The 27,118-nt window shown below is 39.5% G+C and overlaps 1 protein-coding gene across 1 annotated transcript in view; it reads right to left on the reverse strand.

Annotated features, from left to right (window-relative positions):
• Positions 1 to 7,235: 7,235 nt before the first annotated feature.
• Positions 7,236 to 27,118, reverse strand: part of prkci (protein kinase C, iota) — a 29,130-nt gene continuing 9,247 nt past the window's right edge. Inside the window, exons 3-18 of the mRNA XM_051399292.1 lie at positions 25,530 to 25,619; positions 21,979 to 22,029; positions 21,287 to 21,372; positions 20,731 to 20,868; positions 20,549 to 20,603; positions 19,277 to 19,332; positions 18,198 to 18,374; positions 16,047 to 16,144; positions 15,043 to 15,129; positions 14,808 to 14,943; positions 14,581 to 14,668; positions 12,631 to 12,756; positions 12,009 to 12,088; positions 11,614 to 11,703; positions 9,212 to 9,327; positions 7,236 to 9,103 (exon numbers count right to left, since the gene is read on the reverse strand). Of these exons, the coding sequence (XP_051255252.1) occupies positions 9,016 to 9,103; positions 9,212 to 9,327; positions 11,614 to 11,703; positions 12,009 to 12,088; positions 12,631 to 12,756; positions 14,581 to 14,668; positions 14,808 to 14,943; positions 15,043 to 15,129; positions 16,047 to 16,144; positions 18,198 to 18,374; positions 19,277 to 19,332; positions 20,549 to 20,603; positions 20,731 to 20,868; positions 21,287 to 21,372; positions 21,979 to 22,029; positions 25,530 to 25,619 (1,562 nt within the window). The 3' untranslated portion in view covers positions 7,236 to 9,015. The remainder of the gene's footprint in view (positions 9,104 to 9,211; positions 9,328 to 11,613; positions 11,704 to 12,008; positions 12,089 to 12,630; positions 12,757 to 14,580; positions 14,669 to 14,807; positions 14,944 to 15,042; positions 15,130 to 16,046; positions 16,145 to 18,197; positions 18,375 to 19,276; positions 19,333 to 20,548; positions 20,604 to 20,730; positions 20,869 to 21,286; positions 21,373 to 21,978; positions 22,030 to 25,529; positions 25,620 to 27,118) is intronic.

Genomic DNA, 27,118 nt, shown 5'->3' on the forward strand with positions numbered 1-27,118 from the left:
GGCTGAGAGGCGGAGACGTCACCCGGCTGACGGAAACTATGCGGGGGTGTCTCTCGTCTGTCTGTCTGTCTGTCTACCGCTCTGTCTGTCTGTCTGTCTGTCTGTTCGGGAGAGAGAGAGAGAGAGCAGGTTTAAAAAGCTGTTATGGATGTCTTTAAAATGATTCAGTATTTAGGTGATAGCTCTTTAATGTTTTAATTAAAATGAAATATAAATAAACATATGTAAAAAAAAAAAAAAAAAAAAAAAAAAAAGGTTAGTTTGGTGAGGAAATTTTATTTGCAATGTGATTTTTCAGCTTGGTTTCGCAACGATAGTTTATTATTATTATTTATTTAATGTTTTTGGTAGTATCATACAGGGGCGGATCTAGAGGGGTGACATGGGGTGGCAGCTGCCCTAAATAATGCCTATAATAGCTCTGTACTGTTTTTATTTTCAAAAGCTTTATTTAATAAGCAGTTCTATTTTTAGCTTGGTTTTACTACAATCTGTATTTTATTTCTTTCTTAGTATTCAGGGGCGGGTCTAGAGGGCTGACATGGGGTGGCAGCTGCCCTTAAAAATGCCTGGTCCAGCATTAGAGCCTCACTATAAAAGCTCTTTACTATTTTTATTTTCAGAAAAAGCTTAATTTAATGAGGAAGTTTGATTTGAAATTAGATTTTCAGCTTGGTTTTAAAACAATTTTTATTTACATTCTTTTGGTAGTATCCAGGGGCAGATCTAGAGGGGTGACATGGGGTGGCAGCTGCCCTAAATAATGCCTGGCCACCCCAGTTTGGGGTCAAAATGATCCAGCATTAGAGCCTCACCACATTAGCTCTTTATTGTTTTTATTTTAGTCAAAAAAAAGCTTGATTTGATGTGGAAATTTGATTTGAAATGTGATTTTTTTTAGCTTGGTTTTACTACCATTTTTATTAAATGTTTTTGTTAGTATCCAGGGGCGGATCTAGAGGGGTGACATGGGGTGGCAGCTGCCCTAAATAATGCCTGGTCACCTCAGTGTCAAATTCAGGGTTGGAGGGTAACTTTAAAAATATATTCCAATACAGTAGAGAAGATGTAGTCCAAGTATCACAATATTAAAGTAACTTGATTACTTTCCATTACTTTTGGATTACTGCAACACCAAATAGGTTATGTAAATAAAAACAATAAGTATTGATGTAAGTTTATTTCATCAGACAACAGAACAATGTAAGAAAAGAAGGTTTTTAGCATCAGAAATGTGTCCTCCGAATACTGAATGTAACTGTAATCTGATTACATCTTATTTTCTGTAATGGTTCCACCTTTTTTTTGTATCCTTTGTATTACATAACTAGTTTACATACAATTCATTACTCCCCAAGCCTGGTCAAATTTAACAATGATCATGGCCACATTTTAAACCAACAGGCTTAATTTTAATAAAAGAGTATGTATGTATATTTGGAAATAAAGCAGTTTATTGATGTCTAATGTCACCTTTAGAGATATTTCTATTCAATTCTTTACTAATGTGCCACAATAATGTAATATTTTGAGTTAAAATACCTAAATTCAGGGGCCTATATGTGAGTATTTTTGTTTAGATCCGCCCCTGGTAGTCAGAATACTTTAAGATTGTTCATGTTCCTGGCTGTTTTTGTGTTTGTTTGTTTTTTGGCTTGAATCATGTTGCAGGTCAGTTTTATTGACATGGCCTTGATTGACATTTGCTGGTATGAACCGACATTACAGCAGCGTTATCTCCCTCTTTTGGCTTTTTATCAAGTTTGTGAAAAATGAGAGGATAAAAGAGGACAAACTCACTGGGCAAAAGGTTTAGCTTCTTCTCCCACAACACCACCACCCTCCTTTTTTTTTTTTTTATGGACCCATCCTCTGCAAAAAAAAGGTCAAGAGGTCATTCAGGCAGCCTATTGTCCCTTTAGTGATGGTGGGAGTTAATAAAAGCTGAGTATGAGGAGGTCAGGAATGAGATTTTATGAATTATAGATCATTCATTTGAAGGAGGATGAATTCCCTTATCAACTTCTTACTCCTGAGTCTGAATACACTATCATCTATAACTCCAGTTCTTCAAATCTTTAATGTCATCATGCTCTGTCTGCACCACATTGGGGATATATATATATAATAAAAAAATCTTCTCAGCCTGAGCGACCCACCGTCTGATGTCACACGTCTGTGAGAGCGGAGAGGCTCTGATAAAGCTTTGATAAACAACACCGTTGGCCGTTTCTTTTTCTCTCTTTTTTTTTCCCCGAAGCCTCTCTCTCTCTGGCTCACTCTCTGACAGCAAGGTCAGCAGTTGTATTATGAGAGCAGATGTGCGTACACCCTGTCCAGCCCCAGAGAACAACAAGAGGGACATTGATTTTCCTGTAATAACATCACTCTGTGTACTGCGGGGAGTAAATTAATCTCATATCTGCAATATTGTGACCCACACTGATTGTTCATTTGGGGTAAAGCAAAAAGATGAACAAGAAGAATAACATGGACGGACGGTGGCGAGCTGGGATTTCTCAGACAGAGTGTAACAGACTGGCACATTGATAAGCCTCTCCATTAGGGCCGAGACTCTGTCTAACTGTTATTGGACTTTAGTACTAAGTGGACCCTCGGGGCAGACACCTCACAGTCGTTTTCATACATCCTGTCTGGGATCAATGGGAGATACTGAAATATGTCTTGAGTTGTTCAGTGGATGTAACTATAATTTGGGGTAATGATGCATGTTGAGGCGCTGGTCCGAGGCCACACACACGTTCATTGGTGAGTCAGACAGTTTGTTTTGAAGAGTTAGTCATCATTTTGGCCCTCGTAATTCAACTGTGTATGAAGAAGTAAATTCAGTTAGAAACACTGAAGGTGGATCTTATTAAATGTCTCTGATCCTGGTTGTGATCTGTTTGTTTTTTTAAAGGTCCTGATCATGTGTTGCACATGTAAACATCATATCCTGGTTTATCCTTGGATAGTCAACCTGCTGTACTCCCGGATACTGCGGCACGTCAACACCTCATTCTGGTTATTGATCATTCTCTACTGGATGTCTGGAAATCAGACCGATTGTCTAAATCACTGGTTCTCAAACTACAAGTTGCAAGCTAAAATGTGATGGTAAGACAGTAAGTGGAGGTAAAATTAAAGGTTAAAAAGGTTTTTTCTTGAACTGGTTCCATTGAGGATTCAACAACAGTCAATAATAAATTATTTTATTATGAATGAACCTGCCTCCTGTGTGAATCGTCCATAGCTGAATAGAGTCGACATATGCTACTTTATTTTAACGTTGGCTATAATGGTGGTACCCAGTAAAAACTGTCCTAAATAATAAGAAATGTGTCACGTGTGGAGTTTGATTATTTATTTGGAAGCCTTTTAATATTTTGACTTAAACAGGCAGCACATTCATGTTTGTCAAGTTAAAAGAAGGAGAGCTAAGATAATTGGTGCTCAGTTTCAGGGTCAATATTTAAGGAACTTTACTCTTAAAGAGCTCGGGGGTCTGCCCACACTCACTTTAATAGAGAGAGCCGGCTACATAGAACATGGTGGTGAATCAAGACACAGCTGACATCAGGATACTGTTGGAACCAAATAAACAGGGGTATGAATAACAGGTTTCTCATGTTACTGGTAAACATCCTGGAAAAGATCAAAACCAGGACACTAGTCTGCAAGTGAATCCATTCAAAGCATTTGTCAACTATTAAAAGATCTCGGGTTAGTAGCACGAGTGTCCGCCTGCACCAGTTAAATTCACTGGAAACATTTTCATGTCTTGGAATGTGAGACGAGGGATTGCTGCTGCTGAGTCAGCAGTGACTGAATTAATGTAACTGATAGCAGGGATATTGAATTTTACTGTATGATAACACTGACAAAGAAACTGTATTTACTGTGGATTGCTCACATCATAGCTGACACCTGAACCTCTTAATAAGGTCAATATCTGTGCTGATACCAGATCAATGCATCCCTACATGAATCCAATGTAAGTTATTTGTACTATTTATACTAAAAGGATTGTACAGTAACTTTAGAAATACCTACTTAACATGGCTAACTCAGACGGTTTAAAGGTCGGGTGTATAGGAGCTTCTAGAAGTTGCAGATTGCAACTAACTGAACACTCCTCACGTCTGTATTTGATGATCTGGGAATGAGAATGGGTTGTGATGCGCCTAGGAGAAACTACGGTGGCCACAAATGCGCAAAAAACTAAAATCTAGAGCCAGTGTTTGGTTTGTATGTTCTGGGCTACTGTAGAAACATGGCGGTTCAACATATACACTAATGAAAACATACCTATAAGTATTTTATCACATTTCTGCCAATAGATCTTCCTAAATGTTATACACTGGACCTTAAAGATAGATTAATATGTGAACTGAACCCTTGCTGTGGCAGCCTGGGTTCAATTCCAGCCAGCAGCCCTTTGATGCATGTCGTCCCTCTCACTCTCTGTTTTTTTTCTCTCTCTCTCTCTCTCTCTCTTTCTCTATCTTTCTCCCCTTCCCTGTCTGTTGTCACCTGTTCTGTCAAATAAAGTCATGAAAAGAGAAAAATATGTGAACCTAACCTTTAACACTGTATGTTAATATGAGTAGTCAATAAAAGCCAAAACTGACAGAAAAAAAAAAAAAAAACAGCTGCTGCTGAAAGTGAAAAACAGAAATGTGACAGACAGATACACCATACAGGGGATTTCCTCTTCTTCTGTGTGACATTCACCCAAACACAACCCACCTTTATAACTGGGATTGTATTGCTAATTTAAGGTCCTTGTTCTTATCTGGTATAATTAATGCTACATATAGACTTTTATTCTAATTTTTGTGGCTCCTGAATTGAAATCTTTCTCCCATAAATCCCACTGGTTTATGTCACATGCTCAAACGAGAGCTTCTCTCCTGTTATAATCCATACATTTGATCTCAGCGGATGTACTTGTTTCATTTATGTGCAGCATGTAGGTGTTTCTGAAGTCGTGGTTATGAAGGATTATCACGAGTGTCTGCTAATGAAACAAATGTTTTTATGCCACCCCTGTATCATTACAATGACTGAAGTAGCACACGCCAATTTAAAGCTACAATACACGAGGAGGGGGGGTTGGTACAAGTATAACCATAGACTCTACTCATTATTTCAGTGCTACAGTCAAGCACATTGGTATATATAGTGTGATAACATGCAGACGGAGCCAAGTAGAACAACTATGCACCTTAAACTGCAGTGTGTGTTTTACTAAGAGGGGTTGCATTTAGCACCAAGTATGATTCTTCTGCTGCTTAATTAATCCCTTCAGGGACGGAATAAAACACCCAACAAGATAAGAGCAATTAAAACAGGATGTTTTTCAGATCCTCCTCCGTTTTACATCATTAATTATACAAGGTTAGTTTTTCCCCGTGTCTTCCACAAGGTGATGTGGAGCCACTGTGCCTGGGGAGGCGTACCCCTATTCTACAGCGGAGAGAGGGCACAGGAACAATGTCAAACACGCCATCATGGGAATACAGAATATGCAAAGGCATTTATCCTCCTCCTGCGTGCAGCAATGCTGCATTTGTCTCGTGCGGCCGTACAAGGGGAGAAATTTTCCACAAAATCTGGCTCAACTGAGACAATATATATAGATATATAATGGTTTAGTGGTGCAGGATGTTCAATAAGCCTCACACAATGGGTTTTATCCACCATTGTCCGAGTTATTGCAGCACACAAATCAATCCTTTTTTATTATTTCTGACACATCATCATTTCCATGCCCCCCCCCCCCACACACACACACACCTTTTTATGTCTCAATGCTCAGCACTGTGTGAGGGCAGAGGGGAGCCCAATGGTGTCAATGACCTTTTAACCTCTGGGGGATGCTGAGGGCCTTTCTAAAAAAGCCGCAGCAGTCACGTGACCGGCGGAGACACTGGCAGCTGGAGTGGAAAAGCTCAAGCTTAACAGCTCAGGCCTAATTCCCTTCTCTCCAGACAGCCATGTGGGTCTGAGAGCTCAGGTCTGGGTCTCAGCTGTGAAACTATCACAAGCCCGATGGTACGAGTTTGTTCAGACAGGCACATGTTTCCATGATCTCAACAGTGAACCTTTTAGTAGGTCTGTGTCACTTCACATTACAGCTTTGTTTTGTAGGATCTTTTAGTCGCATCTGTGCAGATATTCAAGGTGCCCAGAGGATGAAGTCGACTGATGTTGGTGCCGACTTTTCCTGAAGCACCACTGTGACAATTGTGTTTTTTAGTAAAATGTCTACGCAATTACTAAAAGCACTGCCGTGTAGTTTCACACATCCGTTCACGGTGCCCAGAGAATAAAAACCTAATGGCTTTGGTGATCTCCTGATTTCTCATCAAGATCCAACATTTTAATTTGTTAAATGTGTATAATATATACACTATAAGACATTTTCTGTTTCAGATGTTAGAGGTGAGGGTTTTTAGTAAATCAATTCACACGACAGAAAAGAGCACCCTTCTCTTCTTTTCTTAGGAAAACAGGAAATACGCTCAACAGGATCTTTAACAGGAAGTTTCGATTTTGTTCAGCGGTATCAGGTTTGGTTTCATTCATGTAATTTCCATCAACAGTTCTCGTTCTCAGTGTTGGCTTGTAACGAAGGGGAAAAAATACTTTCCCACTGTAAAAGATTTGAGTTTTTTTTGTCGTTTTTTATCTTTTTTTTGTAATTGTTTAGTATCATTTACCTTATTGTCTCCTTTTATCTAAAGGAGATTTTCAAAATAAAATAAAAACTATTCTAGGTTTTATTACTGAAAGTGAGTAAATTCATTTAACGGTCACTTTAGTGATTTAGTACTGCACGTAAAGTAGCTGTACTTCGGAGATAAATTAAAATACAAAAGGTCAAAATTGGCGCATCAGAGGCTCAATTAGCCTCAATTTTAGTCCCTAGTTTCGCTCAAGCACCAAAAACACTACCTACATTTCCCATAATGAGACCTTTCCTGCCTGTTAAATGCCCTCATCTTTCGAACTCATGTCCAGTTTATACCTCAGATTTTCTGTTAAAGTCTGACACATAATGACCTTGGTGACATCACTCAGTCACCAGGGTTATTTCCTCCTCCGGTGTCACAGCAGACTTTATTCCGTTTACCCGAATAGCACTCCATATAATGAGTTAAGTGACGTATGTGTGAAATCCGTGGAGTGCTCGTCTCCATGAACGACAGACTCACACTGACACAAACACATTTTATCACAAGGAGAGAAATAAAATGTTTATTTTACCGTCTGTTTTTTTTTTTTCTTTGCACACGTATAATAAAGTTCAGCAGAGTCCTCTGGGTGGTAAACACCCCCAAAACACAACAAGTACAACAAATAGTGTTTCCATTGGGTTCACCCAGTAACATCTTGGAATCAATGTAGTGATATATAAAAAAAAAAAACGAAATTAAATCGGATTCACAAAAAAAAAAAGAAACATAGCAAAAGTGTAACAGATGAATGTGTTCCTCTGGTCACCGCGTGAGACCCCGAAAACATTATTCCAAGTAGAGAGAAGCTTCGATTGGACGAGAGTCTGGAGGTTCATGCACCATCACATAGTGTCGTTACAGTCAGGGGGAAGAGAGCGGCTCTACAGAGCCTCCGTATGCTTTGAAGCAGTCTTACAAAACATCAAATTCAGATAATGAACTGCGGGTTTGATATGGTAATAATAATAAAAATGGAACGCACAGTTTAGGTTTCAAGTCGCCTTTTAGGACCAAAACTGCACCGTGTGTTAGACTTCCAACCGAGCTCTCCTTTCAACAATCAGTTTGTATTTTGAACAAAAGACATACATGGAATGGAGGAAGTACAAAAAAAAGATAACAGACCAAACATTTCCAAAAAGGCATAGTATTAAAAAATTAGCAAAAGAAAAAAAAATCTGAATATATAAATTCTATGACTTAGGACAGCACATCTTCCTTATGTATACTGTACCTTTCTAATTCGTACCAGCAAGACATTTTTCAGAAAAATGTATTTGGTCCTGTGTGAGTGTTTATTTCATGGATGGTCTGCACAGCAAAATTTCACCTGTGCTCCAGCGTGCAGGTATCACGTGCTCATCTTCCGTGCCCGTTTCCCTGCTTAGCGAGCGTTTTCATTCACAGTTTGAGAGTAGTTACTCTTGATTAGCGTTGGTTGGATGCTGCTGTATACGCTCCTTCATTCTGGGGAGAAGAGACGTGTGGCAGACGACTTCTGTTTTTCCAGATGTTGCGTATTCATGTAAGCAACGACAGCCCAAACCTTTTCTGGGTCTGTAACTCAGGCTGGACTTTTAACACTCAGAACAACATATTTAATGACTGCTATGTTGTTAAATAAAAAAAAAAAAGAAAATAATGAGAAAAATATATAGATTTTTATCTTTTTGTTTTTAAAGGCTAGTGTTATGAGTCTTCTTTCCTCTACAGATCAGGCTGTTGCCACAAAGCCGAACTCAAATTGACTTCATGATGATCAAGTTGTCAGTTTGTGGCTTGAAGCTAAAAAAAAAGGCCTTTTCTAACATTTAAGCTCAAATAGTAGATTCGTATATATATACAAATAAAATATGCATTGAAAACACCCCGCCAGCTGGAAGGAGAGGATGTTCAGTTCATGTGTCAGGGGCTGTGCCTCACCCCCTCCCTCACCCCCTCCCCCGCGTACAGCAAACCTTGGAAGAACTTTGTAGCCTCGTTGGCTACCGATAAAGAGGCCCCGATGAGAAAATTGATATCAGTGCAGATTTACATGATATAAAAATAATTAAGAAAGAAGGTAGGCTTAAGGGCAAGTGGTTATAAATGGCTGAGTGTGAGACTGTTTTGGCAAATAAGCGTTCTACTGTGCATGTGCGGCCCTCGAACAGAAGGTTGATGTCGTCAGGTTGTCTCGTAACCATGCAGCTTGAAGACACTGAGACGCCACGTAACACGTGCATGAGTGTGTGTGTGGGTGGTGTGTGTGTGAGCACAGACATCGCGTCCCTCACACACACTCCTCCGCCGACATCAGGAGTGGGTTGATGTACTCGAACCCTTCAAACTCTGACTGGTCGATCTTCTTGACCACATCACTACAGTGAAGAAAAAAGGAAAAATTAAACAGCATTAATTCATTAAAAATGACCCGATAGATTAATTAGAATTAAATTAAAAGGAGAGATAATGAATTGGGAACTCACTCGTCATCAGGCGTGAGCTGAATGGGCTCGTTGGTGAATTGGGCGTCGAAGTTGTCCAGTCCAAATTCCCCTGAGATGTTGGGCTTGAAAGGAGGGACCACCTGCTTCTGCTCCAGCTGAAATAACAGAACAGGAGTCAGGTGGGATTCACAACAACACTCAGTCGTCTTTACCGACATAAACACATGTGATCAGCGACTATTTAAAGTAATACTGAGCTGCAACGAGTGTTCAAATGATCGATTAGTCAATCGGAAGATAATTAATTAAGTATTTAGGGTTATATTTCAAGCATAAATAAGAGTAATAATCTTTATTGTGCATACATTAAAAGCACTTTAAAGAAGAATTCTATAAACTGTAATTATATAAATATTGAGCACTGTCTTGTTACAGCTTCGCAAAAATGAGGACTTCCTGTCCTGGAAGTTGTGGGTTGTGTCCTGTTGGTTGTCAGATGTTATAATCAATGAAATATCCTTTGATTTTGGACTACTACTCAGACGAGGCAAGCAATTTGAAGACATCACTTTGGGCTTTGTGAAATTGTGGTGGTCAATCTGGCCTGGAAGCTCCAGCTATCATTTATATAAAATGCACTAAAAAGGACAAGAAGGAAATCTTTCTTTGGCAATCTCACCATAAATTTCTATCCACATACCACAGCTCGACCACCAAAAGAAGCCATTAAGTAGTGACTACAACCTTGATGATGCACTCGTACTTGTACTGAGTGCCTCTGAGTACATTAATCAGAGGAAGGAGGTAGGTAGGAGTGCAGAGGCGACTCGCAGTTCTCCCAATTGTTACACTCCTTGTCTGCAAGCCAACAACTGCTCTCCCTGCAGGTTAGTGTTAGTGTGTAGTGAATGTGGAGGGAGAGGGGTGGAGGGAGAGGGGTGGAGGGGGGAGAGGGGTGGGAGGGCTGTAAGCCGATCTCTCCAGACACTCTGACCGACTGCTGGGTCCCTGCTCCAGACCAAACAGGGAAAAGGAGGTCATGGTGATCCCTGGCGAGCTGCCCTGGCTGACTGACTGTCTGTCTGTCTGTCACGTCATCCACCAGTGCATGACTGACTGTCCATTTGTTAAGGTCATGTCTGTCTGTCTGTCTGTCTGTCTGTCTGTCTGTCTGTCTGTCTGTCTGTCTGTCCTAGGAGATGAAATGTGCCTGATTATATAAATGTGTACAGTCTCAGAAGTAGAAGGTTTTTATCTGTGTGCAATTGGCAAATATCAGCCAAATATTTTGATACTCTATTAATTCTTTTTTTTTTTTTTCCAAGCACAAATATCAAACATTTACTGGTTCCAGCTTATAAAATGTGTGTATTTGCTGCTTTTCTATGTTTTATATAATTGTAAATTTAATATTTTTGTGTTTTGGACTGTTAGAAGATCCAATTTACAGACGTTACATTGGGCTCTGGCAACTTGCGATGTGCATTTTTCACAACACATTTTATTGTGTAATCAACAGATTAATCAATAAAAATTAATAAATAAAATTATTGTTCGAGGCAAACCTACATATAATGATATCTAGATCAGCCTTTCAAGTCTTTTGAGTGTATAACTCACTACAACTACTGAGAGAAACTAACGACTTATCTGTCACCAAAGTAAGAAAGGAAATGATGAGATGAGAACCAGAGGGGTGTAAATGACACTGAGAATGTATATATGTATATATATGTGTATATATATATATATACACATATATATATAGAAACTGAAAGCTCTTGATGAAAATTGCTCATGTGAGTGAGTTATTAATCAAAAACCAAAAGACGCAACACTGAACTGTTTGGGGCTGAAAGGACATAAGTGTACTTGAAAGAATATTGTTCATTGATTATATTTTCATCCACTTGTTCATGAAGTTTTAACATTTAAGATTACATTTGATAAACAAAATCAGTACAAAATATAGACATGTTTTCTTTCGTCACTCCTATAAAAGGAGGAAATGTCACTTATGCCCCACTGGTTCTCACCACTCCACCACGAGTCAACATTTTTACTTATTTCTTCTCCATCTTGGTCTGTCCATTTCTGCTGCTGTCTGTCTGCTGCTGCTGTCTGTCTGTCTGCTTTCCACAAGGACATGAGTCTCATCCCATCGGCAATAACCCTCTGCCCCGACAGAGCTTTACATCCGCAGGGCAGGAGAGAAAGAGTGACCCCATGCATTTAGATTTGACCTTCTGCTGTCTGGTAGCAGCTTTCTGTTTTTCCTTCTCTGCAGGATCAATATATGGATTGATTTTGACCTATTTGGAAACCGATTTCCTTCGTTTGAGATTACTATAAAAATTGTGATGAAGTCGACAAATGAAGCGAGAAAAACTAGAAGAGAGGGAGACGCAGAAACACGGAGAGAATAAAAGTGAATGACTCACAAGGTCCCAGTCGACGTTTCTGAAGAATGGATGGCCCATGATGTCTGCAAAGCCTGTCTGAGGGTGGCAGCCCAGACGCTCCTTGGGATCCTGTGGGAGTGAGGGGAGAAAGGAAGGTGAGAGACAGTAGGAGATGACGGTGGATGAGGCGAGAGAAAAAGTCAGAGGACAGGAAAGAAAGGTGGAGAAAGCAAGAAAAGATAGAAAGGTGTAAAAGAGGAGTAGATTTTGGCGAAGGGAGGGGGGTGTATTATGGATAGGTGTGAGAGCCACATTGAGACGACAGTGAGAGATGGTAGTTGACTCTGACTAAGGCCATGATAATGTCATTCTCAGGGGCCAGCAGGAGCTCACACTGTTTAAGATTGATCCAAGCCCTTCTGACCCCTTCTTACCTTGTTGAGGAATCCCTTGAGGACGCTGGCGGCTTTGACTGACAGCGAGCGCGGGATCCTGATCTGCTTTTCCAATATTACTGCGAGGAGGTGAGAGGAAAAAGGGAGGGTGAGACAGACGGTCCCTTAAGGTTAAAATGACAGAGGATGGGAGTGACACTGCTGCACTTATGAGTTCAAATCCTATTGGGTAAACTCACGTTGAACATACATACAGAAGCCTTTCAATTTAAGTGTCAATGGCTTCTGATAAAAAATAAAACTGTCTTTGAAATATGACTGTCTGTCAAGTGGTAACATTTTTATTCCCAACTATCCAACACTCCCCTGGCAGTTATAAGAAAACATTGACACATTTTGAAACGGTATTTACAAAAGAAATAACGACGACAAAACCACACATGCATTCACACATTTCCCTGTAACAGATGGCATATGCCTGGTAGCGGGGACGTCGCCACTAGAAAGGTGTCAATACAAAGGTGTGACATGCTTCCACTGAGCTGTTTTTTCTCTCTCTGGTTATGAACCTCGGCTGTGTGTGTGTGTGTGTGTGTGTGTGTGTGTGTGTGTGTGTGTGTGTGTGTGTGTGTGTGTGTGTGTGTGTGTGTGTGTGTGTTACCTTGGAAGAGGTAGTCTTCTGTGTTCTGGTCTGGGTTGTCAGAGCTCCCGACGATGTCGAAGGGCGACCGGCCCGCCATCATCTCAAACATCAGCACGCCCAGCGCCCACCAGTCCACACTGAACCCTGAGGACAATATTAATGTAATGTTTTTAGACAGTTAAACATGATTCTTATTAGCTCTTATACTTTAAATGACTGACTGCTCACAATTCCACAAAGCACACCAGTATTTTAGAGTTACTATAGCAACCACTCCCACCATGAAAACACCATACCAGTGTTTTTGCATGCTTTGACCCCTCGACCTAAAACTCTATACAAAGTGTGCAAACCATCAGGGCTTAGTTATATTGAAATAAACACACAGAGGTGTTTTAAAACAGCATTTACAAAACAGAATTATCTCTTGTTTTTGCTCCACATCGTTTAAGATCTCAACACTACAAAAGAGCACATACTGGTGATGTTTGAGAGCATTTCATCATCAAATCTGTTTCCTTTTGAATCTTATTAAGTTTACATTTCAACATCTGAATGTAATTTAAGGTTAAAAAAAGGTTATAAAGGTTTGGTGAGAGATTTGTTAGCGTCTTACTGAAGTTTTACTGACCAAATAATTCCCCTTTTTATAGTTTCTTGCACACTCCTCGCCTTTTATTCACACAAGGTTTGTTAACTTTTATTTTTATTGTTGTTTGCTAAATAAACCAGCTTCATTATAGCTGACTGTGCAAGCAGGGTCCATGCAAAACCAGTAGCACATGTGTAATTAAATTAGGCTTAATTATGTTATTTATCAGATAAACTGTTTGTCTTCAGCATTAGTCATCATTAAAAAAAAAAAAACCCAACATTGCTTGTTCCTATTTTCTATTAAGCAGTAAAATGGATTATACAGGGTACAATGGCGGGTCTAATTATTACAGTGGATAATGTTCATGTATGTAGGTGGATTTTGATGCTGGAACAATACACTGTTCAACATTTTGAGTCGTCAGTGCAGGGAAACCACAGGTGTTGCTAATAACATTAACGATAGCTTTGTTCTATTAAAGCGCCCCCGTAAACCACAACAATACCAGAACCCTGAAAGTGGAGAGGCTAAAGGGAATTCATTCATTTCTTTTATTTACATCTGTGTCTTTTCTAGTTTAATTGTATTGTGTTCATAGATCTGGAGAGTACTGATTTCATTAACACCTAACCCTTGTTCTTAAGCCTGTATACAGACTAAAGGAGGTATTGTAGAAACGGTGCTGTTGCTCTTTCTCTTTCTCATTCACTGTCTTTAGAGCTCAACCACAGCTGATTCTCTCTCTCTCTCTCGCTCAAACAAATGGACACAAACCAAAAAGGAAGCTTCTTGGTTTTGCTTTGGACACAAACGTCGAATCTTGCCCCCACCACCAACTGCAATGAAAGTGAACGGGAGGAGGATTGTTCCTGCTGTAGCGCCTGATTTGGTCTGAAATGGTCCTGATGGTTGTTTTTGTTTGTTGTTTTTCAACCAATACAATCTAAATAGTCAGTTAAATAATAAGTTAAATACATAGCATCAGAGGATTTCACTAAATACGGATTATTTTGTTGATTTTTCAAATATATTCACTATTTATTTAGCTTTTTATTGCTTTTTGTAGTATATTTGCTCAATTTTAGCTCTTGTTACTCCCTTTCTATTTATTTTTCATGCTGCAGTGCTCCCATCCCCCCCAGAGATACTTGAACCTTTCATATTATTTTTCTCATCTTTTGCTTTTATAGTATGTTTATTAATTTAGAGGTCTTGTAAGTAGTACAGATAACCCAGGTACTGCAGCACAGTAGCATCCATCATCATGACTGAAAGCAGCATCCCAGATATTACTGCATAATGCCTCATATACTGTATCATAGCAAAGAAATGGATAGCATTTCTGCTAAGTGCTGGCGTGTTGAAATTCTCACCGTAATCCTCTCCTCTGAGTATTTCGGGGGCGATGTAATTGGGGGTACCACAGAAAGTGCTCGTTGTATCGCCTGGTCTCAAACCCTCCTGCAAAAACAAAAAGATCATCAGCTGTGAGATCATCTCAAAGGGCTGTAAACCGACACGTATGCAGCCTTGCAGGTGCTTTTATCCAAAGTGCATTGTGGTATCGAGCTTTAATACCAAGTAAAACATAAAACCGCACCTTGCACATGCCATAGTCTGTAAGTTTGATGTGTCCCTCAGAGTCCAGCAGCACGTTGTCCAGTTTCAGATCTCTGTAGATGATTCCCCGCTCGTGGAGGTAGTTGAGCGCCAGACTGATCTCTGCTGAGTAGAATCTAAAAAACAAAGAGGTTCAGGTGTAAGACACTACAAAAAGACTACAAATACATGACAACAATCCTGTTCGTTGTAATGAGACAGGGGATAGACTCTACCTGGCGTGTTCTTCTGGGAGTTTTCTTTGTCTCTGCATGTGGAACATGAGATCTCCACCGTTCACATATTCAATAACAAAGAAGAGTCTGTAAAAAGAAGAAAATGTTAAGAGATTTAGACATGAAGAAATAATTCAATAATGCCTTTTAAAGGAAAACACATTTTACATTACATTTATTTCCTAATTTTACTAATTGTATCTATAGTTTTAAAAACAAAAACCATACCTATAACACACAACACACACACACACACACACACACACACACACACACACACACACACACACACACACACACACACACACACACACACACACACACACACACACACACACACACACACACACACACACACACACTTTAACTACGCAGTCTGGTGGCGAGCGATATTACTGCTGTTTGTGGATATACTAAATGTATATCTCTGTAGGAATCCTTCTCATAATGTTGTCAGACAATAACAATCTGAGCCTGTCAGTAGCAAAAACAAACACTTTATTGGACGTACTTTGACCGGCGCATTTGTCCACAAGGATTAACTAAAGACACATGGCAGCCATTGTAGCCCGTCTAGCAGCTATTTTCTCCTCTAACTCTGTGAATTAAGGCTTTATTTCAACCAAACCAGATCTGGTGAACGCTGGAAAACACTAACCAAAACATTATTATTTATTTTTATATTGTTTCTGCCCCGTTTTTAAGGGAAGGTAATCTTTAAGGTTACCACTTTTGAAACCACTTTTACCGTGATCTCCCATAATTTCAAACACGCCCACACTCTTTCCCTGACCTTCAGGAAGTGTTCTCTTTACCTTAAACTTAACCATACCTTAACCACAGCAGCAGTAGGAGAGGAAACAAGCTTTTTTAAACACACATATGTACCATTTCTTAATGTTTTGCTGACAAACCCTATGCAACCTATGCTTAATTGACTTAAAAATAAATAAAAATGTGGTTATTTTTCCAAATTCCTGCAGACTTCTGTGAGAGACTTTTACCTGCTTTCTGTCTGAAAACAGGAGTGTAGGCCGACCAGGAAGGGATGATTAGACGCCTGCTCAAACACGTGCTTTTCTGTTTGAACCCAATCGATGTCCTGGAAGAGAAAAAAGCACACACACAAAAAGTATCATCAGAGAACATTTTCACACAGTACCCTTGAACTTATAAAAGCTGAATAAGCATGGGGGTTGATCGACCATCGTCTACAGATGGGGGCTCACTCTTGTGCAAGGTGGGCAGCGGAAGGAGAAAAGGGCTGAGCCAGTAGAAGCTGAAGCAGGTCTCTATTGATGGCCGGATGATAATATGTCTGGACACGGATGCTGCTCACGCTGGCAGGGCAGGGACAGCACAACACTTCACCATTGATCGAAGGGCACTTGTCAATTTGTCAATCACGCTAAGTGCGTCTAATCAAGGCTAACTACTCCCATCGCCTCTGGCTGTGCTGCTACATGTGTACATCGAGATCAATTTTTGATGACATGATGGTTTATCTACACCTTCTTAGAAGAGTCTGATGGCTTGGAAGAGGTCTGTCAACATAACTCAAAGTGTTTCAGACAGAAGATACACAAGATGGATGTTCAATCGCATGAGACAAACATCCATTGTGCTATGAATAACACCTCCTATTGATTGTGTTTAATTGTATTAATTATACATGACAGCGACAGAAGACTGGTGACTTCACTATTAACTAACCCTCTTCCTTTTTGTCTCACAGACTTAAAAAGGGACAATTTTCCTTCTTAAGCAGATATACACCTGGACAAAAAGGTCCCGTGTGTAACATTTAGGAGCCTCTGCTAAAGAAAAGAAATGGAATATAATATTCATAGGCATGTTTCATTAGTGTAAAATAACCTGAAACTAAGAACTGTCCACCATGTTTCTACAGTAGCCCAGAACGCCGGCCTTTTGTGAGTTTTGCAGCCACTGTAGTCCAACTAAATTACAGGTTGTAATGTATTAGGTCACTTGTTTCACTATTAACTATTAACATAAGTAAGATTATACCAGAACATCTTAAGCTGAATGGATTAGTTGATTAATTGATAAGTTGATCAACATTAACAAATATTTTGATAATTGATTAATTTTTTAAGTTGTCTTTAAAGAAAAAATACCAATCATTCTCTGCTTCCGGCCTCTGCAATGTAAGAATTTACTGCTTTTCTCTGTTCTCATTGTAAATTAAAGACTGTGAACAGATACACGATATTTCCCATTGGGCTTTGGGAAACAGAGATGGGCACTTTTACTTTTATGTATTATAGTTAAACAATTAAAGAATTGAGAAATTAATCAACTGAATAATCATTTATAAAAAGAATTGTTACTTGCCGCTATATAAACACACTCGTGTTCCTTTTACATTCATCTAAACTAGCAGCAGCTTCAGATGACAGTTTTGTCATTGTGAAAAACCTCACTGGAGAAGACGGGTGATTTCTGTCTTTGATCTTGAGCCAATTAATGCTAAAAAAAGTGCTCATTCACAGTTTGGTTTCTTTTTATGGAGTTAATACATTATAACTAGGGATAGGGTGTGAAAGCATTATAAACTTCCAGCTCCAAATTCACTTATCGAATCTGAATCCTTTAGAATCTCTTATCAAATCTTTTTGGGGTAGTTTGCTTAGTGGGGAATTAATTTAATTTTAATTTCCTCAGTTTCATACTTAAACCTGGAGATTCTACTGTGCTGATAAGGCTGTGGGGATTTCACCACATATTTTAAATACATAAAGATGGGTGTGTTGTGAGTAACCTCCTGCAAATATTACATTTCACTGTTATTTTGTTGACTTTGCTGTCAGTCAGTCTTGTTAGCACGTGTTTGTATACCTCACCAGTTTTTGTTTCTTTGCAGACGCCTGTAGTGTCAGAAAGAGGCAAAAGAGACAATCTAGGATCACGAATGAGAGATTTGATTAGGGATTTGTGGCCGCGGAGCTTATTGAATTCAGGTATTTTACCCAAAATGGGGCCGACTATCGTGACCCATCCTTAATTATAACTCCATAAAAAGTAACTACATCACCCAGAGCCCAATAACTCTGTGTCAGAGCCCAAGGAAAGGCTCACCTACAATTTGTCACAATGCCAAAATTTTGACTCTGACGCATCAGAGCGTCGTTTACCTCATCGTCATTGACCAGCTCCTTCTTCACCACCTTCATAGCGTAGATGCGCTCTGTCTTCTTCAGCTGCACCAACAGCACCTTGGCGTAGCTGCCTCTACCGATCACCCTCAGCAGATCGAAGTCTGCCAGGCCCAGGCTGGAAGGCGATTTCCCCGTGTCTCTACTGCTCCGCGCCTGGGGGGTAGTTAGCACAGAGTGAGAGGACAAACATAAGACCATACAAACAACATAATGTGATAAACACAAAGTCAACTCTGAGACAGTTAGTCATGCAACCGCTGATAGAGCTGGTGATTTGGCTTGTGCGAGATGGTGATTTCCTTTGGGTGATTTATAAATGAAGTTTAAACCAGCACCACAGTTTTACAGTTAATCTTAGTAATGACTTTTTGTATAAATATAATCATGCTGCCTCCACTGGATTAAACACTCGCTGTCCAACTTCTTGGTATTACTGACTACCATCTTCACCATTTCCTCACCTATCTTTCTCTCTCTTCTCTCCTGTAATCTATTGTGCAGTGAACCAATTCCGCTACCTATCCATCTAACCTCCCTTCACGTGACAACCCCCGTCCCCAGAGTCAGACATGGAACCACAGATAAGATCATTTGGCTTGCCCTCTTTTATCTCCGTCTATCTGTGTCCAATTCGATCCATTCTTTTTCTATCTTCAGCTCTCCCACTCAGTCCAACTACCCCCGCTCCAACCCCAAACTACATCCCTGGCCATTAATCAGCCTCTGGTGTTAAGAGCTGTGATAAAAGGTTACTTTATTAGCTCCACCAAAGGAAATCAATACCCACAGCATTGCAAGGGTGCCTACGTCTGCATGCTCTCTATATCACACATGCACAGCAGGTGGAAGAAGAATCACCTGAATGTACACGATAGAAAATATAAGCAGACAAAAATCTGCTTCCAATTACAGGTGATCTTGTTCTTTCTCCTTCTCACACAACGCTGTTTTTTCTCTCTAAATACACATACACATACACACATCCATCTACAACATGACAGATTGACAGACTATGAGTCACACATCAGCAGTGTTTGAAAAGATTTCTCTCTCACCTCTTTCTCCTCTCCATCGTAAGGCAAGCTTTCTCTGGAGTCTTTATTCTGCGGGCCTGTGAGAAAGAGAGAGGAGAAAGTGACAGACCGACAGAAGGAGAGGGGGAGGCAGGAGAGGGGGAAAAAAATAGGAGAGATGAGAAAATAAGGAGAAAAATTAGGTGAGAGACAGTCACACGCTTTGTTCACAGCCTCACAGTACCAGAGTAATTTCTCTCTGCTTGGTTAGAAAAGAAAATACCTTTTTGTCTGTGTTTAACAATACAACAAAACAAGAATAAGTATAAACTATGTACATACACATGGAGAAGAAATGTGTCTTCTCATATTGCCGATGATCATTTAGGTCATCGTGTTCAACATAGATCATCAAAACAAGCTTAAACAAAGCTCTCTGCATCCCAGTGTTTCCATGATTGCACCTCACAACTTTGCAGGTGGCCTGTGAGTATTTATAGCAGAGGGAGTTTCAACTGCCTCACTAACAATAGCAACAACCATCTTAAGCTCTCTCATACCCGTCAGCCTCTCAACCACCTGACTGGACTTAAGTCTGGTGCTGTAGGTAAACCCCAAATGCAGCTGACCAAATTGTAGTCTGGGTGGCCGCTGCTATACTAATGCCAACAAGACGGGTATGACATGCAACAAAAGTCCCGGTCTGGAATCGACCCTGGTACGTTGCAGTCATTCGTGTATGCTGAACCACTTGGCTATGCTTCTGCTTTAGACTTTTTTTTAAAAAACCTATACAAAAAATTTTAATTATAACCTGTTTTTATAGATTTACATCTTCCAAATGAAGGATGCTGTGGCTTGGAGGTTAGTGCAACAAAAAAGCTAAGAAAGTCAGAGAGCATTGGGACTGGTTTTGGTCTTTTTATGGAATTTGTTGACAATAACAAAAATAAAGAAATATCAGCAGCCTTATCTTTTTAAGAATAGAAGTCAAAACCTAAAGGAAATTTAAGTCCTGGCAAACATATCAGAAGTGTGAGAATTGGATCAGGGAATAAATAAAACTTGCACTGATGTTATAGAAATGCAGAAATGAACAAAAGCCTGAAACATGGTTAGTCTCTTATGTGATTTTTATCTATTTTATGTCCTTCTAAACCAAAACTATTTTATTTTTTGTTCAAGGAAGGAGCTTCTGACTTCCGATTACCATTTGTAAACACTTTTAGAAGTGTGTGTGTACCCATGAGTGTGTGTGTGTGTGTGTGTGTGTGTGTGTGTGTGTGTGTGTGTGTGTGTGTGTGTGTTAGTTACCTGGCTGCTCAGTTGGATCTAATGGACTCGATGGAGCTCCGGGCATCACTGGTTCCTAGACAATAACATTCTCCATTAAGTAAAATCAGCACAGAAACAGAATAAAATCTTAAAAACTATATGTATTAGTCAGGGATGGTAACGATCGACTTCACGCCATCAAGCTAATGAGTATTTGTCACCTGGATCATTGGTCTGCCACACTCCACTGTGACCAGTTTATGGCACTTCTTGTGCACCAGCAGTTTGCAGTTGATGCATTTGTAGCCTTGTCTTCCCAGACCCCAGATACGGTCTGCACAGATGGCACAGTGGGCTCGCTGCTCAGAAGGGCAGACGGAGAGAAATCATCATCACAAACATGCACACATTGTATTCTATGATGGGTCGTGATGGGTTCTGAACCATGTAGGACTGCTGGTCTGGAATCAAATCCCGCCACAGCCATCGTTCTGTATCACCACCGTCAATCGATCAATACAAAGACAACTTACTTACAGGCAGTGGACATGTCCTTTAAGTAAATATACAGTAACTAAGCTTTAAAATGTGCATTGTGTTCAGGCTTTACTTGTTTTACACAGCAGATATTTTCCCCAGTACAATAATTCAGCAATGATAATGTACAACATATGACATACACAGTATTAAACATATAGCAGAGAAACATTTAAAGCTATGAGAGCACATGAGTGAAGTGCAAAATACTACTAAACAAAATTATTTGTCATGTCTCACCCGGTTAAAGCGCTTGGCCTGGAAGGCGTGACCACTGGCATAGTAAAGCTTCCTCCAGCGCCGGGCTCCACGCCGATATATTGACTCTGTGAAAAGAGGGAAAGGAGGGCTAAGTTCTGCTTTACCTGTGTGTAATGAACGGTGTGTATTAGTGTAGAGAATTGAACCATTTTGATCCTCAATTTTTTTAGTATAATATAATAATATCACAATCTATTTAATCGACAATGAGGCTGTTGCAGTGATTTAGGGTTCCTCAACACTGCGGTATTAATGTCCTTTTTGTAAAATACTACAACTAAATAATGTTTCATCTCAGTACTTGCTTGTACTGCTCTGGGATGCTCTACCATCTCCAAAAACAAATACTGAACACGATGTGATGACGTGAAGTCACATGCAGTTGTGGTGGCAGCTTGCCATTCCCTGTGTTTGACTTAGTATTTAATACTGCGACAGCCCTAATCTGTGAATCTGTAGTCAGATGACCGTCGATATAGATTGTGCAAACATTTAATTTAGACACAATTAACTTTTTTCCAAGAACTACAAATAGTTTTTTTACACATTCACAAATTCTCCTGGGTAAAATAATTTGCTGAAGGGCCTTAAATTTAAAATGGAAATTAAATTTCTTTGGGACACCGATTGACACACTAGGTAAACTTAAAGAAGATAAAGATTAAACTCACTGTCTTCTCCCGGACAGGGCATGCCGGGTTTCTCTGGCACACATGGAAACACTGCGAAGAAAGGTAAAAAAAAAAGCTACGTTTAGAAAGTGCATTTAATCTAAGAGAGGTGAGTCTGATAGTATGAATGTGAGGGTGTTTGTATGTTTTTCACTTCCTCTCATCATGAAAGCAGTTAAGACTTCCTACAGCAAACCTGTGAAGGCAGTTAAGACTTCCTACAGCAAACCTGTCGCCTCGAGCAATTCATGATGAAATTCACTCATAATGTTTTTATGATGGTGCAAGCGTCTATATATATATATGCGTGTGTGTGTGTGTCTCTGTGTGTGTGTGCAACGAACAGTAAAGTAGGGAAATACACAATCTTTAAGAAGAAGACGACACAGATTATTTGTGTGTACATGTATGTGTGCGAGTGAGAGAGAGAGACATCGAGCTAGACTGGGGGCAGTGTGAGTCAGAGGCGAGGCGTGGGCTACAGCTGACAAGCTCGTTAACAAGCGGACCTGGCGACCCCCCTGCGGCACCATCACATCCTCTCCTCCTCCGATCATCCTCTGCCGTCACGCTGGCATCCACTGTACTCTTGACCCCTCACCTTTGATTTGATGAAAGCTTTACATTAACCACACAGCCCCTTTCCCTGCAACCCCCAGGTTACGTGCTTATACACACAGAGCCTGTCAATCAAATCACTCAGCATATGCAACCCCTCTTCCCCCACCACCGCCACCGCCGCTCACTCTGCACCCTGCACCCTGCGTCTGAGTTTGGCTCTGACCTCTAGATTCATGAAGTTGTACAACTGTTTGTCAAGAATGCTAAGCTTAGACGAGGACATGAACTAGCTCAAGGGCCCATAGACAGACGTCAACAGCGGAAGTAATGCTGTTTTAATAGGTCAGTGCAGCATGAACCATATGTTTTGATGCTTTTTTGTTGTGGACAGTATGCAGCCGTCTGTGTGCAGCTTTTATCAGAAATGTAAATGCACAGAGAGAATTTAAAAAGGGAAGACAGCAAAACATAGGCTCATTATCAGATACAGAAATGTTTAGATTGGTGGTGAAATCTAAATATGTAATTTACATTTTTGTGGCCTTACATAATGCCAGAAAACATCCAATTAAAACCATTTTCAGACAAATAAACAGTTCCAGGCTCCAAGTAAACCAAACTGTTTCACATTACCATTGGACTGGTTTCATCAGGTTTCCTACACTTATATTAATATTTATTCCCAGAATGAACTGGGGTCTGTTCCACAGAGCGAGATTAGAGGGTTAGTCAGCTATCTCTGGGCCTAACTCTGGGCCTAACTCTGGGCCTAACTCTGGGTAAACTCTGGGTAAACTCTGGGTAAACTCTGGGTTTTCTAGTACTGTGAAGCTCATTTTTAACCGGGTTAGATCACGGTGGCCTATGCAGGTTAACTTCAGAGGATCAGATCAATCAGATCACATCAGTGTTGGCTTTACAATAGTCACAAGTAATAAATATATCTATATATATATATATATATATATATATATATAGATTAGTAGAATCGTTTTGCAGGTTCAAAACACTTCTAACAAATGGAGGGATCGTTTACGGCACTGAATACATAATGACCATTATAGCTGCATTTTAATTGCACAAACATTCTTCAACTCCCAGAGGGGATTCCTGACGGTGTGGATGCTTTTACACTATTATTCCATCATTGTAGCTCAGCAGGACATGAGGTGACTTTGTGAGGATAATTGGAAATAGTTCAATTAATTAGCTCCTATGATTATTAATGCATCATGTCAGTCAGATAGACCTTATCAGGCATTAACTACTTTCCCTCTCCTCTCTGGTTTGGTAGCAGACACGGTTTTACATTACTTTTATCTTTTTTTTGTAAACGCTGTTTATTAGTATAAATGACAAGAACAAACAATGTCTCCCACCTCCCAGCCCACATTCCCAGACCCTTAAATAAAATAATTAATACAAAAATAAATTTAAAAAAGGATTAATTTAAATATAACATTAGAAAAAAGGTGTAAACTTTAGTACTCTCATTGCCATTCTTAACACACAGGTGATGCTTACATGTATCAGTTATAATAAAGTATAGGGTTTCCTTATGCTAGTGTACCTCCAAACGATTGCACTTTCGAGGAATAAAACAAAGGGTTTCCAGGTTTCTTCAATATGTAAGTCAGATCTTTCTTCCATGCTTCTACTTTATCTTTTTTATGTGGATCACATAAAGGCATACATATAATAATAATAATAATAATAATAATAATAATAATAATACTACAGCCCTACATCGGATATTAGATCATTATTTCTAGTGTTTCTTCAGCTTCTTGTTCTGTTCTAATTCTGTGATTATCTGTCACTACAACCGATTCCTGTGATCCTGCAAGAATCACTTTCCTCTTAATTATATTTATCCAATTATGCACTTCACTCATGGTTATGATGATGGTGATGCTGCTTGTAATTGGCAACTCCGTCTCTTTCACATGAGCGTGCTCATAGCTGGACCCAAAACTATAACCCAGAGCAAATGGATAAAGTTCATAACCAGCTTTGTGATAACACTTATCCTGGATCACTAATGTTGGCCTCGGTGTAGGCAGGTAACTAAAAGAGAGGAAGACTGAGTTGAACTTGCTTCGTGGTGCCGACCCCAGGGAGCCTTTGTTTGCCAATTGCTTATATTTAAGCATTAAATTGTGTTTCCAAGATTGAGATGTTGTGTATATTTCTCTCTATGTCAATCAAAAACTCATGTCTTGAGGCAGCCGTAAGATCCAACGTGATTCTTACAAAATTACATACATAAACACCTAAAAATAATGTAAATTATTCATATTTTCTCGGTCCTGTGTGGGTACTGTTCAAGACTTGTTGACATTAATATCGTTTGTTAACACAGGAGTGAAGCAGGCGTATATTTTTTTATAATGATAATCTGAAAAATGTGTGTAAATAACTCTGTTATCAATAGTAAACTGTAAAATATATTACTGTGAATTCTAGTAAAACAATTCCCCCTGCCCCAAGGAATAGACTTTTCACTAAAACAATGTAGAAGATGAATTGTATTTGACTTTGTAAGGGGATGGTTTGAATTACATTAAAGCATTTTGCTTTTAATGTTAGCAGCAGAGTCTAATTACTTGTACTGTCAGGCAGTTAATTACTTAACAATCAAGTTTTGTTCTTGCCAAAAAATCCAGGCCTTGTTGTGCTTCCTGGCACCGTTTGTCAGTGGTGATCGTGGGCCTGAAGTCCGCTATGCTTCAGCTCAATGACCAGAAACAGAAGATGCAGTTAATGCTGCCAACTCGACTGGTTATAACCGAGAGGTGAGTGGACCAGTCGTAGAGCAGAAAGTCAAAAGATAACCCGGCTTCTTATCTGGACCTCTTTTTGACCCAGTACCTGGTTGTGATTCAACATCTTACTGGATACAGGACACGTGAACATCCTGTGAGTTAAATCCTGAAACTGTATATATGTTATGTTATAAATGCTGCTGTGTGAAGAGCAGTGAGGCTCACCGTGGATAATGAGCTCTGAGTCTTTGTTGAGCTCGTAGAGACGCAGAGCTTCTTCCAACTCCAGCTGAGATGAGACGGTGCAGGGGTCACCTAACAGCAGAAGAGATACCAGATGTCATTCAGCACATATAAATACACACCAGGTGACGGACGGCAATCAGAGAATCTTTTTCTTTCTACATCTTCTGCACTAAACTTGTTTCTGTAAAACCTCCATTTACTTGCTGTCACATTTGAACCATACTAGTGAGATAGGACACACAGTTCAGACATGGATACAGACTTATTTATTTCAGTTTTAGTCAGACTTTGTTTATGACTTTAACTATTTACTGTAACAGTTAGATGATTGATAATATGTTAATTTACTATTTTGATAATCATATAATGGTTTCACAGTCACATTTTAAGCAAACAATGCTGAACATTTGCTAGTTTCATCTACAAAGACATTATGATAGGATGCTTTTGTTTGTTGTACATGATAGGAAACTAAATATCTTCAGGTTTCAAGACACCTGAAGATTTTTCACTCTTTTCTGACATATTGCAGACAAAACCATAAATCAAGAAAATAATTCACAGATTAATTGAAAATAAAACATTTGCAGCTCTTCATACAAGGACACACTGCTATCCCTTTACACTGCTGCTACAGTTTCTTTTTGTTTTATCTTGTTTTTAAATCATACTTTTGTCAGAACAGCTAACAATCCAAACCCTTTTCTGCTTGTATTGGTGCAAAGTTTTAGGACAATATATTCTCTCACTTTTCTGCAACAAAAAACCCTGATAATGAGAGCCTGGTTTCTCATTTGCGTGACATTTAAGAGTTTAGGTAATTGCACAAAATCAGCAACAGCCAGGTTACTTTTAAAAGCACAGAACAACAAAGACAATCAATAACAAAGCAGAGACAATTAAATGTTGCATATACTGTATTTCCAGTTCCCATGGCAAAAGGTTGTGAGTGTAAAAGTTGAGTTATACAGTAGGGCAGCATGATATTTAAACATAAACTAAAAAAAACCCAAGGCAGGCGTGATATGAATTTCAATATATGAACTTTATGTAAACATTTTTTTTTTAAAAAGTGTGTGGGTGTGAGCAAGAACATTGGAAATTGTGGCAGGCGATGTTGCCATTTCTGTTTTTGATTCAGCTTTAATTGTACATGCCTATTTGTACAGTGATCAATATGAGCCAATAATTAAAATACCACTCAGACGTAGATCTAATTATTTTCTTATCATTATCAGATTGAGTCAGGCTTTGGCATGACACACGTGGTGAGGCAGCGTGAAGTGACTCTGAGGTCATCGACTCTATTCTCGGCGCCCTACCTATCTAATCACAACTACAAACCTCTGCTTTTATTAATAGCTCCAGAACAGAAACTATGACACACAGCGTACAGATAATAAAACTAGATAACAGACATAGAGGTCGTGGGTGGACTGCGACAATCATCACGTCAAAAGGTAACGTGTGTGGCGCCCTACTTGGTCTGGTTTTACTCAAAGGTTTGTTTTTAAAAGGAGGTGACATTAAGTTTGTGAGTGCATCCACTTCTGTGTATGTTAGAGAGA

The sequence above is a fragment of the Dicentrarchus labrax genome, unplaced genomic scaffold (assembly GCF_905237075.1).
Source record: "Dicentrarchus labrax unplaced genomic scaffold, dlabrax2021, whole genome shotgun sequence".
Taxonomy (NCBI): Eukaryota; Metazoa; Chordata; class Actinopteri; family Moronidae; genus Dicentrarchus; species Dicentrarchus labrax.